At 39.2% G+C, this 15,399-nt stretch overlaps 1 protein-coding gene across 3 annotated transcripts in view; it reads left to right on the top strand.

Moving 5' to 3' along the window:
• The window catches only part of EGLN1 (egl-9 family hypoxia inducible factor 1), a 43,771-nt gene that overhangs the window by 18,097 nt on the left and 10,275 nt on the right, over positions 1-15,399 (top strand). For 2 of the 3 annotated variants that reach the window (XM_042848342.2, XM_005291266.5), the window contains exon 2: positions 13,656-13,775. The exons of the other annotated variant lie outside the window; for it this stretch is intronic. In XM_042848342.2, coding sequence (XP_042704276.2) covers positions 13,656-13,775 — 120 coding nt within the window. The remainder of the gene's footprint in view (positions 1-13,655; positions 13,776-15,399) is intronic. 3 annotated transcript variants of the gene reach the window in all.

Genomic DNA, 15,399 nt, shown 5'->3' with positions numbered 1-15,399 from the left:
CTGAAAAGGGAAAGCTGACTACAATGAAATGATACAACCCCCCCTCCCCAAACTTTCAAATGCACAAAATGTGGGGGGAGAATGGCCCAATCTCCCCAAACCTCTCGTTTTTTTTTTTTAACAGTAAACTTAGGTATTACTTGTAAGACTAGATAAAACATCTTCACATAGGAGTGTTCCCCCCCAGAGTCCTACCTTATAATTTACAAAATCAAGCTCTTTTAAAGCCCACAATAAACTGAAATGTTTCAATCAATATTTAAGTAAAAAATGTTTCTTGTTAAACATTTATCTGCATTATTTGCACCTCAAACACTGCAGCATTGAGAGCTTGAAAATGAAACTGATTATAAACAAGACTAAAACTGACTTCATTTATCTTGCTCGAGCTGAGAGAAATTTAAAAAATAGACTAGTATCAGTAGTGGAAAAATAATTTTAAAATATTTTTAAATCTTGGGTATAGGCAACATAGGGAAACACAGTTAGTAACTTGATACTGTACCTCTGTATAAGGAAAGGTGGCACTCTGTACATTAATTCACTGTCACTTTTGGATGCTTGGTTTACATTCCATGCAAGTGAGCATCATGGAATCACTTTAAACTTTAGTGGACATTTGTCCTCATTACATGGCTAACGTTTGGTAGCCGTTCTTTGAGAGAAGCCAGGAATGGAACCAGAGGAATGTTTCAGGTTAGGATTGAGTAATGTAGGGAAGTTTTCGCATTACGTTCCCAAGCATGCTGGTTTTTAATCACTCCTATTCATTGAAATTCAAACCAAAAGGATAGGGATGAGAAGGAACTTAAGTAAAAACTGATATGTTCGAATAGGCTTCAGTGGAGAAAATGCAATGAAAGTGGATAGGTCTCCTACCCTGTTTCCCCGAAAATAAGACAGTGTCTTATATTAATTTTTGCTCCCAAAGATGCGCTAGGTCTTATTTTCAGGGGATGTCTTATTTTTCAATGAAGAAGAATACGGTACACATCGGTGGATGCCTTATTATCGGGGAGGTCTTATTATCGGGGGGATGCCTTATATTACAACGAGAGGCAAAACTGTAAGTAGGCCTTATTTTCGGAGGATGTCTTATTTTCGGGGAAACAGGGTATGTGCTCCATGATACCAGTGGGATGAGCAGACTCCACAGTGGAGGACTCTGTACAAAACTGGTGGTTTAGGAGGGTGTGGGTGAGTATCCCAACTGATCTAAGTTGTCCATGTACAGCAGGAAGGAAGTGGAATTTCCCAGAGGACCTGTCTGGTTGGAGACCAGACCCTTACTCTGATGGGATGATGCATGGGAATCTGAAGAGATTCTCTCAGAAACTCTCTCTCAACAAGTCTTCTCTTGTGGCTTTGACCACTGTAATGGATAATCTGGCCATTAGAGCTGTTGTTTCAGTTCGTATGTCTACCGACTGATGAAGGCTATGTTGCATTCAGAAGACTTTCTTAGTAATCACAAAGGCTAGAAAATTACTTTTTTTTTTTTTTTAAGAATGTTGGAGCCTGGTAACAGGCCTCAGTCACTTTGGTGGGCTTGGTGTTAATTACTTTTTCCTATAATAGTAATGAATTTATGGGAATGAAACATTGTTAATGGACTAGCCTGGTACTTGAAAAATATAAATCTAATTTTATACCTATTTTTAGCAAATGTACACTCAAATTGTTTCTGCACTTATCTTTGAGCAGCAGATCACCATTTGGTCATAATATTGCAATTCTGTCAAAGTGAGCCAGTATTATAACAATCTGCTATAACAGTTTATACAAGCACAAATGGTAACTGTTTCTGGAGGTAGAACAACATGTTAGCTTTCCATTCCATTTAGTGTGCTTGGGGGAAAATAAAAGAACCTATCATAACTGAGTAATTTTACCAATTAGTTAAGTCAGTTATTGATTTAGAATTACACTTCTACCCCGCTATAACGTGACCCGATATAACACAGGTTCGCATATAGCGCGGTAGCAGTGGGGCTCGGGCGGCGCTTTAAAGGATCCGGGGCTCTGGCTGCTGTGGGGAGCCCCGGGCCCTTTAAATCACCACTGGAACCCTGCCGCTGCTACCCTGGGGTTGCGGCAGCGGGGCTCGGCCAGCGATTTAAAGGGCCCGGGCTCCCCGCAGCAGCCGGAGCCCAGAGCTCTTTAAATCGCCACCGGAGCTCTGCTGCTGCTACCCCAGGGCTGCAAAAGCGGGGCTCGGGCAGCGCTTTAAAGGGTCTGGGGCTCTGGCTGCTGCGGGGAGCCCCAGGCCCTTTAAATCACCGCTAGAGCCCTGCCGCTGCTACCCTGGGGTTGTGGCAGCGGGGCTCGGCCAGCGATTTAAAGGGCTCGGGCTCCCCGGATCCCGGAGCTCTTTAAATCACCGCTGGAACCCTGCCGCCCCTACCCCAATATAATGGCGTTTCACCTATAACATGGTAGGGATTTTTGGCTCCCCACGACCACGTTATATCGGGGTAGAGGTGTACCTGCATAGGATATGCTTAGTTTTATTCATAATATTAATACTTAAGTTAAAATAAAAAAGTATGGGATGATTTGGGAATTCAAAGCTCTTGTGTTAAAAGGACACAAAGTTAAAACACATTTTTTTGACTAAGTTTGACCTACTGTTGTAATGCATAAGATTAGTTATGCTTAAGATAGGAGAAAATACATACTTTTCTTGTCAGTTTTCTTTGTGCATTTGACAGGTCTCTGTGTATCAACAGTTTCCTCGATTGTGTTATCTAATCATTCAATCTCCCCTGTTTTGAATCTTTCACACATCAGCAAGGAAGAGATATAGTTAATACTAATATAGGAAAGGGTGAGGTAAAACTACAAAATTTGCAGAGGGGACTTGGGAGTAGGGGTAGTACTTGAAGATACATTTAACTTGCTTTATAATTGACAATGTTTCAAGTTGATGGTATCCCTTTGAAAATGACCAACCAAAGCATTACTGGGTCTTGACCCCACTAATAAGTTTTTCTGTACTGTTGCAGAAAAACACAAATTTTTGCCGTGTAGGTACATGCTAGAGTCTGGAGATTAGCTTCAAAGGAAAAGATAAATCAGGGCTTCTTTAAATAGTCCCTTTTTGTAACCTATTTTTTCTCCAAAAATGTTTTTATTTCACTTAAATTTAGGCACCTTCATTTTCCCCCCCGCACTGCATGAAACAATGTGCAACTCCTCTTTGATTCTGTAGTGAAAGGAACATGGTCAAGTACTCTATTCTGACTTCTCTTTAACATTTCATTTTTTTAATACCCTTTAAAAAGCTTGTCAACAATTCTTTAAGGTAAATAGTTTTTGTTTCAAATCTGTGAACTTAACTGGAAAGCATTATTTTTTGGAGACCATTGTTGTTTATATTGTGGTACTGTCTAGAGGTCCAAGCCTGTTTTGCTAGGCATGTGCAAACATAACAAAAACAGCCTCTGGTCTGAAAAGCTTACAGTCTAGGTAAGTAATGTAAGTGAAGTCCTGACTTAAAATAGTTCTGGAGATAGCTTTCTGTTCTTTGCTGCTGCTGTTAAATTAGAAAAAAGTCAGTGTAAATTAGAGGGGGTGTGTGTGGTAAATTTAAATTTGTGCTTTAAGACTGGGGTGGGCAAACTTTTTGTCCCTAGGGCCACGTCGGGTACAGAAATTATATGGAGGGCTGGGGGAGGCTGTGCCTCCCTAAACAGTGAGGTGTGGCCTGTCCCCCACCCCGTATCCAGCCCCCTGGAATCCTCACCCCATCCAACACCCCCCCCCCTCCACACCCCTGATTGCCCCCTCCCCTGGGGACTCCAGCGTCCTATCCAAACACCCCTGCTCTCTGCCCCTTGACCATCACCTGTGGACGCCTGTCCCCTATCCAATCCCCCCTGCTCCCCACCCTGTGACTGCCCCACTGGGGCCCCCCATGCCCTATCCAACCCCCCCTGCTCTCCCCGCCCCATGTTACCTGTGGGGTGGTGGAAAAGGGGGCTCAGTCCTTTCCCTGTGCATTTCCCTTGTTGTTTGGCTGCTCTCCCTGGCAGTCGGGCAGGGCTCGCTCCCTGTCTGGGCTTGGCTGCTGGGGACAGGGGCCAAGCATGTGGGGGGTGGAAGGGGGCTCTGGCTTCCTCTGCCACTGGCCCCAGCAGCAGGGCCCAGGCCCCTTGACCGCCCCCCTGCAATGCCCCCTGATTGTGTTGCCCTGGAGCATCAGATCTGGTGGTGCTATAGCTGAGCCACCTGGAAGGGAGGGGAGCCCCACTCACCACGCTGCTGCTGGAGAGTTGGGCTGGCTCCTCCGCAAGCCTGTCCTGAGCCCGCTCCCTGGCAGGAGCTCAGGGGCCAGAGGGAAGGGTCCTGCGGGCCAGATGTGGCTCGCGGGCCATAGTTTGCCCCCCTCTGTTCTAAGGGGTGCCAAACTTAAAGCACAGAAACGGAAGCAATCCTTTTAACCATAGAATAGAGCCTTTTCAGGCAATACCAATGCGAGCGTCCCCTGCTCTTCTGACACTGTGTTTCAGCCGTGTTTAGGGGGAGCATGTTTTGGGGGAGCATTGTCCATGCCCATTCTGTCATTGTTATATTATCTGGAGACTGCTAACAAAGGTGTTAATTATGGTGAACTTTCCACTTGGAGCCGATCTGTGGCTACCCCATTCATCTAGGGTATGATGATCAGATAGTACCTGCTCTTAAGTGCTGCTAACCTGGGCCAGATTTGAACTGTTGCTCTGTCAGTAAACAGAACTACAAAAGAAAAGACCTATAGATGAAGGAATTGATGTCCCATTATTTTATCTATGTTTAGCAGTCTAATCTCACCTCATGGACTTGAAAAAACAAAATTTGAAAAATTTAAGTAAATATAGGAAATAAGCTGGTAACACAGCTTTTAAAGAAAAGCTACTGTATGACAGGATTCTGCATTTTTTAGATTAAATTTAAATTTTCAAAATTTTAAAGCAGCTAGTGAGATATTGTGAGCTAGGAAGTGGATGTTGCTTCTGTTAATAGAACTTGGACTTTGTGTCTTTGATTATTGAAGTTGAACCTGGATAGGAACCAACTAGATGTGACAAATTCGGTAGAAGATGGAAGTAAAGCTGGTGGGTTACAGGATTCATTTAGAGGACTACGGTCATTCATTTAGAGGGAAACTGTCATCAGCTTCAATTGAGGGTTTAGGGCTGCCCCTTTCTAGTATGGTTTGCAAACTTAGGGTACTTTTGTATCCTTGGCTATATCTTAACGTGGAGTTACCAGCAGTAGCTCATAGTACTTTTTCCATCTGTGATTGATCAAGAAGTTGCAGTCTTTCTTTGATCTGGATCTGACCAGAGTTATCCATGCTTTTGTCACTTCCAGACTGGATTATTGTCATGTGTCTATGTGGGGTGGCCTTTGAGAAATCTCTGTAGTGTAGACATTAGCTGGTGCAGAACTCCATGGCCTGCTTTCTGAGTGTGCTGGATAGGCACAAGCACACAGTACTTCAGCTATATGCTCTGTACTGGTTTCCTATTTACTTCCAGGAGCATTTCTAGGTGCTACTGATACGCTCCCAAATCTGAGATCTTTTGTAATTCATTTCTTTAAAAGATTGCCTTCTTTCCTATGTTGTGCAATTATAGTTAAGGCACAGTGGGGTGGTTCAGTTGTTCAGTGCTTGGCACTTGGTTTCATGGGGTCAGTAGCAGGGCATTCACAATTAAAAAACCATGCTTTTGGAACTTGTTCCCTCGATCATCAAAGCCTGCGTTTGGCAAGCTTTGGATCCTGCTGTAAGTCTATTTTTTCCCCCCGCATCTCCCTTAAGTCAGATTCTTGTTTCAACATTTTTTGTCTTGTTTGTTGGATATCTTAAGTCAGTGAAGGCTTATGAATGGTACTAGTGTTTAAGTTTTGGGATCAGTATGTTCTTAATTGTACTATACTAAAAGACCCATCAATTAAAAATTACTACTTCAGTATCTCAATTTGCTGACCAACAGGTAGTGTTTCTGAAGTTTCATCTGCCATTAAGAGACTAGCATTCACAGTGTGGGGATGACACATCAGTGACACATAATTCTTAAAGGAATGTGAAAGACTGTGTGTGGCCATTCTCCGTGGAGGGCTAATTTCCATTTTTTAATGATAGTCCTTGAGTTGCAGTAAAAATTTGGGACTGCATATCTCCTATTAATTTCAATGGGAGGTTTGCCCAGAGATCAAGCGTGGTATGTAGTAACTAAACTGATTTATTATTTAATTTGTTCAATACTTTATCATTGCATTCAGTATTATTACTGAATGGGGGAAATGTGCTCTCATTTAGGAACACTTCTATTTCTGGCGTTTGCTTCTCTTCCCTTCCCCTTCTTTTTTGCTTCCCTGTGTCTTGTCCTTTTTGCATTTCCTTCCTTGCAGCAACTCCCAACTCTTCCTCATTGACTGCTTAAAATAAATTGTGAAATAGTTAGTTTACACTTTGAAATATCATTAGGTTTTAGAATCAACATGCCAGTGAAATTAGTGGAATGGGGAGTTCATACCTTTGAGCCATTGTTTCATGGTTTCTGCAGCCTTGGGCTGACACTACATTGGTTTATGCTCTGACATTTGGAAGACTTGTTTTACAACTACTAGAAACATTTTTTAAAATGAAAACTTAGATTCTGCAAATTCTGAATCTCCCATGTTGTTCACAAATATATTGTATGGGCCAGATCCTACCCATGGGCTGTGTGTATGACACCTTTGATCTGAAGTATTATAACTAGTCTTTTTCTAGGAAGTATGGTATATTGAAAAGCCTGACTATCCTCCAGTTTGCTGAGAAGGTTGCTGCTAATTGGACTTGTGGTGGCATGTATATAAGAACTCTCATCTTGCAGGAATACATCTGAGAGGATGGAGGTGCATATTTGCTATCTTTAAATCATTCTTGTGTCCAGATCATTGTGTTGCTCTTTCTTCCAAATGCAAGACTTGTAAGATGGCTTAAGAATGAGCATTTACTGTTTTGTAAGGTTGCCAAGTACTCCGTCTCCTTGTTCTTTGTCTGGTGGGGGATTTCCCACTACTATTATTTCAAATGGGTGGAAGAGGATAAAAACTGTTTTTACTTAAGTTTTATTTCAGAGGAATTTTTTTAGCTTTCAGTTCCTGCTAACTAGTCTTTCTCCTTGGTTCATTCTTGTCTTGAATGGTGTCTATTTGGCTCCGTTTCCTTAACTTGTTTTCTCACTTTTGTCCCTCACACGGTAGCACTTACCCAGTGTTGTCCACAGCAATTATGATTGACTCTTGTGACAGAACTCTAGTCAATAAACTTAATAATTACTTGCTGTGAAAGCTTGTCAGCCTTGTGGAATCCTATCCCCCATTGTAATAGGAAGAGCAAATCTTTATGAAGGGATATCCTTTCTTTTTTCATTATAGTCACTATAATGGTAAAGGGCAACCTAGTAGACTTTTTTCAGAGTAGCAGCCGTGTTAGTCTGTATCCGCAAAAAGAACAGGAGTACTTGTGGCACCTTAGAGATTAACAAATTTATTAGAGCATAAGCTTTTGTGGGCTACTGCCCACTTCTTCTGATGCATATAGAGTGGAACATATATTGAGGAGATATATATACACACATACAGAGAGCATGAACAGGTGGGAGTTGTCTTACCAACTCTGAGAGGCCAATTAAGTAAGAGAGAAAATTTTTTTTGAAGTGATAATCAAGCTAGCCCAGTACAGACCGTTTGATAAGAAGTGTGAGAATACTTACAAGAAGAGAGAGATTCAATGTTTGTAATGGCTCAGCCATTCCCAGTCCTTATTCAATCCTGAGTTGATTGTATCTAGTTTGTATATCAATTCCAGCTTAGCAGTCTCTCGTTGGAGTCTGTTTTTGAAGTTTTTCTGTTGTAAGATAGCCACCCGCAGGTCTGTCATTGAATGGCCAGACAGGTTAAAGTGTTCTCCCACTGGTTTTTGAGTATTATGATTCCTGATGTCAGATTTGTGTCCATTAATTCTTTTGCATAGAGACTGTCCGGTTTGGCCAATGTACATGGCAGAGGGGCATTGCTGGCACATGATGGCATATATCACATTGGTAGATGTGCAGGTGAACGAGTCCCTGATGGTACGGCTGATGTGATTAGGTCCTATGATGATGTCACTTTAATAGATATGTGGACAGAGTTGGCATCTTGGGAGACAGACCTATCCTCGCTTACAGACAACCCCCCAACCTAACGCAAATACTCACCAGCAACCACACATCACTGAACAAAAACATTGACCCAGGAACCTATCCTTGTAACAAAGCCCGAGAGCTTCTGCACTCTGAAGTGGTGTTTACACTAGGGAATCACAACAAATACAAATTCTTACAAACTGCTTCAGTTGAATCTATGGTAGAACTGATAGTTTTTCGGGTTGGCTGGTGAGTCTTGCCCACATGCTCAGGGTTTAATTGATCGCCATATTTGGGGTCGGGAAGGAATTTTCCTCCAGGGCAGATTGGCAGAGGCCCAGGAGGTTTTTTGCCTTCCTCTGCAGCATGGGGCACGGGTCCCTTGCTGGAGGATTCTCTGCACCTTGAGGTCTTTAAACCACGATTTGAGGACTTCAATAACTCAGGCATAGGTTAGGGGTTTGTTACAGGAGTGGGTGGGTGAGATTCTGTGGCCTGTGTTGTGCAGGAGGTCAGACTAGATGATGATCATGTTCCCTTCTGACCTTAAAGCCTATGATTTTGTGACTTCTCTAGGTTTGGTGCTGGTCCTGCATCTACTTAAAAGGTGGGCAGTAAATTCTATAATTATAGTAAGTTTAAGCCTTAACATAGGTGATCATAATTTCAAATACCTGGTTTTTTTAAAAAAAAAAACCTATATTTAATTTAAATTTTTTTTAAAAAATCTGATTTTTGAGATTTTTAACAAACATTGGTTTTTATCCATCCTGACCTTTCCATGTAATCAACTACTGTTTACATTTTTATCTAGTTTTCATTCAAAAATTTTATAAGCACCAAGATGCTACCCAGATAATCAGAGTAAATAAGGGGTAGTATGTCATACCTAGACTGGAGAACAGATGTTGGCAGCATTAAATGCTATACAATATGTACAAATTGTCCACTTTAAAATGTGCTTCTTACACATTTGTGCTGAATACCTGTTTTAAAGAGGTGTGATTATAGCAGCAAGCCTTTCTGTTCATTAAGAATTTTAGTTAGTCACTGAGACTTTGACTTGAGCACTAATCATAGATTGTGTAATCTTAATCTGTTTTCAAACATACACTGTGTACCTCAACAGTGTTAAAACAAACATATACTAATATGTTAACCTTCCTATTAAAGTGGGTCCAATTCTACTAACCCTCTTTGCACAAAACTTATTTAAATCAAGAAAGCTAACTTGTAAGCTAAATTCCAGTATTAAAGTTCCTGTTGTGCCTTTAATTAGAAATAAGATAAATTTTAAACAAAGAATGAAGCAGTTAGCTAAATAGGGTTGCCAACTCTCCAGGATTGGCCAGGATTCTCCAGGAATTAAAGATTAATCTTTAAAGATTGTCGTGTGATGAAATCTCCAGGAATGCATTCAACCAAAATTGGCAATCCTATGACTAAAGCCAGTATTAGTGATTCCTTTTATTCATGAAGTGTCTCCTGGTACTAGGAAATAATGAATTATCCTTCTAATCTTTTATAACATTGGGTGGGGAGGGGAAATCATTAATTTTAAACACAACTCCCTATATTAAATTTGTAATGTATTATTCAAGGATGGTACTCATAAGGGGTCTAGTATAGATTGCATGACTTGACATAAATGCATGACTCGACACTGCTAGTTTCTCAACCACACACTGTTGATTATTGCAGAGAGATTAAATTTGGTTAAATCTTAAACAGCTACTCTGTATTATGATTGTTTGTCAGGAAAAGGCCTTGCAGTTCTGCATTACAGGGAAGGAAACATGCTTATTTGGACCTAGAGGGGACATTGGTACCAGATGCGGGTTTTGAAGGAAGTGGAACACTTTTATACACTCTCTATTTATACAAGCACTTAACTTAGTCTCCTGAAATCTATACTGTAAATTCTGTTTCAAAGTCTTGGGTGGGGAAAAGCTCCAAGTTAATGAATGCAGGAATAGCTTTAGGAGCGGGGTCTATTTTTCTATGGAAAATGTTTCTAGTTTTTCTAGTACAAAGTAAAACACTAAAACATTTGTTACAGATTATAGATGAACATTTAACAAATGCCCTATGCTCATGTTATTTTGTGGGGGGGAGGGAGAGGGGGCTTTGTGACTGTTATGGTATAGAACACCTTATTTCTGGTAATTACAAACTTTTGAGGTACTATAAATAAATAGAACTTTGTCTGTGGCCTAGCTGTATGAGGAAGGAGAGGGAAAGTCCAAAGTAAGAAATACATAAGCTTCCTACATCAACAATATATATAAATGAATAAAAAGATAGGGACACACCTATAGTCATTCTCTTTAAAAAGCTTTTAACATCTGCCAATTTTGACAAAGAAAGTGTATCCGCAGAAGGTTTGGAGATTTGCTTGGAGTTAGTGAGCACCAAAAATAAAAAGTATGTCTTTCTGCTGCGCATTTACTTCTGCATTATTTTCAGTATTGCCTTCCAGAGGGTTAGATAGAAATAAAAATAAAGGTATTACACCTTAATTTTATCTGTCTGTCTATACACATATATATATACATACATACACACACACACACACACACACACACACACACACACACACACATCTATAATGGAAGAACATAGTGTGATTTCATTGTACATATGTATAACTGCTGTATCCTTAAATAGCAAAATGAAAACTCTTAAATATGAATAACTTTGCAGTACATGAGAACATATTTATATTGTTTTGGGCAAAGAAAAAAATACATTTCACAGACACTATGGAAACTGTAAGCTTTCTAATTTTCCTTTAGAGTAACTCAGATGGGGCAAGGGTGGAATGAATAATAAAGCAATATATGTAAATATAGTGTGCAATATCGGTTTATTGCAGTTTGCTTTTCATTTTGCAGTCACTGTTACTGATATGACCAATATATATTAGTTTTGCTGTGACACTTTATCTAGCTATTTTCTTTTAGTATTTGCTTCTGCTACTAATAGACTCTAAAGTAAAAATAAATAAAGCTAGTTTCTAAGCATTGACAGTATTTTAGATTCACATGAATCATAGAAAACACTCTCAAGCATTACTGACAACTGACTTTAAACATATTTATTGGAAATTCTACATTAAAGGATTAGATGGTGATAATGGGGTTTTCATTGTACTATCTTAAAAAGGGCTGGTGGATCTGCGTCTTCAGATGGCTTTAATAGATTCAATAGGCAGAATTTAAATTGTACGATCCAGCCTCCAGGATTAAGTCAAGAAACAGTAAATTAAGAGAATCTTCCTGTAATTTACTCATTTGGTTTCCTTCCAGATTTACAAATTTGTGGAAGCTATGTTGTTCTAACTATGTAACTTTTCTTCCCTAACTTTTCTTCCCTGGATGCACTTAAGTGTCTTTGAGGGAGTATTTTCTGGTGGTTAGAAGGGCCTGGTATGGGAAGCAGGATTCATAGGTTTTACTCTTGATTCTCACTGACTCAGTGAATGATCTTCAAGTCATTAGGAGAAAATTGAGAAAGAGAGGCTCTGTTACATGAGTTTAGTAGTACCTGTTTCATCTGGGTGTTAAGGCTTAATATCTGTAATGGACATATGTGGCACGTCTCATCCAAACATCTCAAATAACTTATTGTATATATTTTAGTATTCCTTTAAATTTGGATGGAGGTGCAGATTAAATTATAACAGCTGGGGATAGGTGTGGGTGAGGCTGGATCCAGCAAAAACTGGACTCAGCTTTCAAAGCAGTGCAAGTTCTAGAATACCAGATACTGGTTCTGTGGTAGACTGACATTTTTTCAAAAGAGAGGTTGTCTTTCTACGGAAGCCAATGTCTTCCTTTTCAAAACTAGCTTCATTTTTCATTCATTAATTCCTGTGTATAAAAAACAGGAAGTTACAGAACACTAATATGACATTGTTTGGTATCATAAACCCACAAAATCTAAACAATACTGAATTAATCTTCCTGTGGCAACAGTGATAAATGTTGACCTTGCCAAATATTAGGTCATGTTTCTCTGTGTAATATGTTTACTTAATGTAAGATCCTGTAACAGTGCATGCATTTAAGGGATTAAGCAAACTCTGAATTTTGTGGGTTTTGTGGCTTTGAGACTTCTGCCGTAATGTCATATTAACTTAGCTTTTTGCATTAATGTAACTATATGTCCATACTTTAAGATTCACCAAATTTTAAACTTGTATTTACTGACCCCATCTTTAACAAAGGATATATTCTAATTTCTCTACGTAGGACTATATTTGTGTTTAAATGTTAAAATATGTAGGTTAGCTTTTACTCTTGTAGCAAGATCTTCTTTCCTATTTATAATTAACGCATGGAAACTTTAGGCTGTAATAATAGTCTTTACTGAATGAACCTTAAATGCTTTTAAAACCTGCTATTAAAATATCCTCCCATCTATGTGCCAAGCAGCAATTTCTTGCATTTGGAATAAACTCTATAATACCCTATGTTTGTATATATTATAGAAAGAAATATTTTAAAAAAAGCTTTGCCTCCAGAAATCCTCTCCCAACCACAATATCAAAACATAGTGCCAGCAAAGCATGCACTGAAAGATTTCAAATTGGGAGGGGCATGTTTTTAAAATGTTAAGCAAGGCATAAGCTGTACAATTCTTGTTTATAAGAAGATTAGCATGACTGAAACTTTGCTCAGCCATTTGAAAATTTAGGGTTAGGGTTTGAAATTCTGAGCTAAATTTGTTTGTCTAACTTTAACTCAATCAGTGATGCCTAGGCTTAGAAAGGAACTGTAGACAATGGGCCTTCATTAAGTCTAGTTTGGGGGGAGGAGAGTGCGGAGAGGAAGCCATCATACTCTTTGCAAAAATGCAAAAGTCATAATTTTAGTTTAAAAGGAAAATAAAAAATATTGTGTATGATTATAGGTACTCGGGTATTATGATGATGGGTGGCAGTATAAAATCCTTAGATTTTCATGTGAAATTGCTTATCATGGGAAATAATTCAGATTGACTTAAGTCACAAAAAATGGAATCTGCCACTTGTCCATACCCACCTTGACAAACTATTACTTAGAAAGCATACTAGGGATTCTTCTGTGGGAGGTTTGTTTTATATATAAAAACATTTTGAAGGAATGACTTTTAAAACGTAGGCTTTAAGTTTTCATTTGCAGATCTGCCTTTCATTGTGGAGTCATTCAAACAGGTAGGGAGTAAGGAAATATCAAGCAGAACTTCTGTCTCGAGGATTTTTGTTCAGAGTCTTTCAGTGAGTCAGGTCTTGTGGAGCTGAAAGTAAAGAGAATGTTTTTTGTTCTTGTAAATTGTTTCCATAGCTACACCAGTTCAGGGAGCTTTCAATGGATGCTGATGCCTATTAACAGGTGTGAGTTGGAGTAAAAGCTTTAATTGTGAACTGACATAGATGAAGTGCAGAAATCCATTTTTACAGGTAGGAGAAATGTCCGTTTGGTTCATATGGTGATTCTTTGATTGCAGGCAATGGTGGCTTGTTATCCAGGCAATGGAACAGGATATGTGCGTCATGTTGATAATCCAAATGGAGACGGAAGATGTGTCACGTGTATATATTATCTTAATAAAGACTGGGATGCCAAGGTATGTAGTTTCTCTTCCTATATGAGAGAAATTAACAATTTTTTTTCCACTGTGTGTGTGTGTTTAGGATTCCTGCTCCTGAAGCTTTTCATTGAGCTCCATATCACTTACTTTATATTTTAATTTAAATAAAATAAGAGAATTCCTTGTACACCTTGGTGAGGTGTACCAAATAGTAAGCATTATTGCTTCAGGGTTTTGAAGGATATTGATAGAACCTCCCTGGAGTGGAAGGCTGGAAAGGGCTAATAAGCTTAATATGGTATATACTTTTTGTATGTCTTATTTGACATAAAATAAGCCAATTACACTAGTATCTGAGCACCCCAGATACCTAAAAATTATGATATTCATATGTATGAATACACATTAATGCGGGGGTTCTCAAACTGGGGGTCGGGACCTCTCAGGGGGTCACAAGGTTATTACATGGGGGGTTGCGAGCTGTCAGCCTCCATCCCAAACCTGCTTTGCCTCCAGCATTTATAATGGTGTTAAATTAAAAACACTTTTTTTATATATTTATCAGGGGGTCACACTCAGAGGCTTGCTATGTGGAAGGGGTCACCAGTACAAAAGTTTGAGAACCACTGCATTAATGTAATATAAACAGAACAAACCTCTTTCCCAATTGATATTAAACAAAAAGTAACTGAAGAGGGAATGTATTAATGAGATTAGTATGAAAGTACAAACGAAAGATACAACATTTGCTTCAACTTTGTAGTGCGTGTGGGTTTTTAATTTTTTTTAATTTTGAGTCAAGCTGGCATTACCGTAGCCAACACCCATTCTGCCTGAAGGGAGAAGCTGGAGGTTAAGGAGTTCTTTTAAAAACACCAGTTGTACCATTTTAACTATATCAGTAGAGTTTAAAGCAATACAACCCCGTCTAGTGTGGACTCAATTATACCAACATTAAGATGCTATATATACTCATACAGGAAGAGGAATAAGCTATACCGGTAAAGCACCTTTATAGTTGCATAACTGCAACCATTCTAGGGGGTTGTACCAATGTAACTATTGTGTTGGGTTGTTTTAAATCACCGCCAATCAAAATAGTCATATCAGTACAAAAATAGCTTATAGACCAGGCCTAAGACTTAGAAAAGATCTTTTATGAGCTCCCCAAAAGTCTAATGTACTTCATGGCAGAATTAATAAATTCAGGTTCTGAAGGATGTCTCCCTTGCCTGGAATCTTGTTGGCAGTATAAGATAATGTCTTCACTATATTGTTGATATACTGGCAAAGCCTTTGTGATATAAACTAGCCCACAGACTACTAAATGGGTACCATGGCTGTAGCGATCACTGTTCTGATCATTCTGTGTGCAGGATCTAATAGAAATCTCCATTTGGCTTTTAGCCAGTAGTTTTCTAGTTACTCTCTAGGATTTGGGGCTTGACTAACATGTCTAAATGCAGTTAACACTATGGAAGTGTTGGTAGCTAATCCTGGTTCAGTACAGCTGAACAAGATATGCAGAGCTATAACATAAATTCAGATTGCAAAGATTGCATTGCTGAGAGACTAAGGAGCAATCAGTTATGCAGAGATTATTCCCTATTATTATGTACAGAAGGAAAGCTCACTCATGATTGTCTGAAAAGTCATGTGA

The sequence above is a fragment of the Chrysemys picta genome, chromosome 3, assembly GCF_011386835.1.
Source record: "Chrysemys picta bellii isolate R12L10 chromosome 3, ASM1138683v2, whole genome shotgun sequence".
In the NCBI taxonomy this organism is placed as follows: domain Eukaryota; kingdom Metazoa; phylum Chordata; order Testudines; family Emydidae; genus Chrysemys; species Chrysemys picta.
This window is presented reverse-complemented; position numbering and strand designations above follow the sequence as displayed.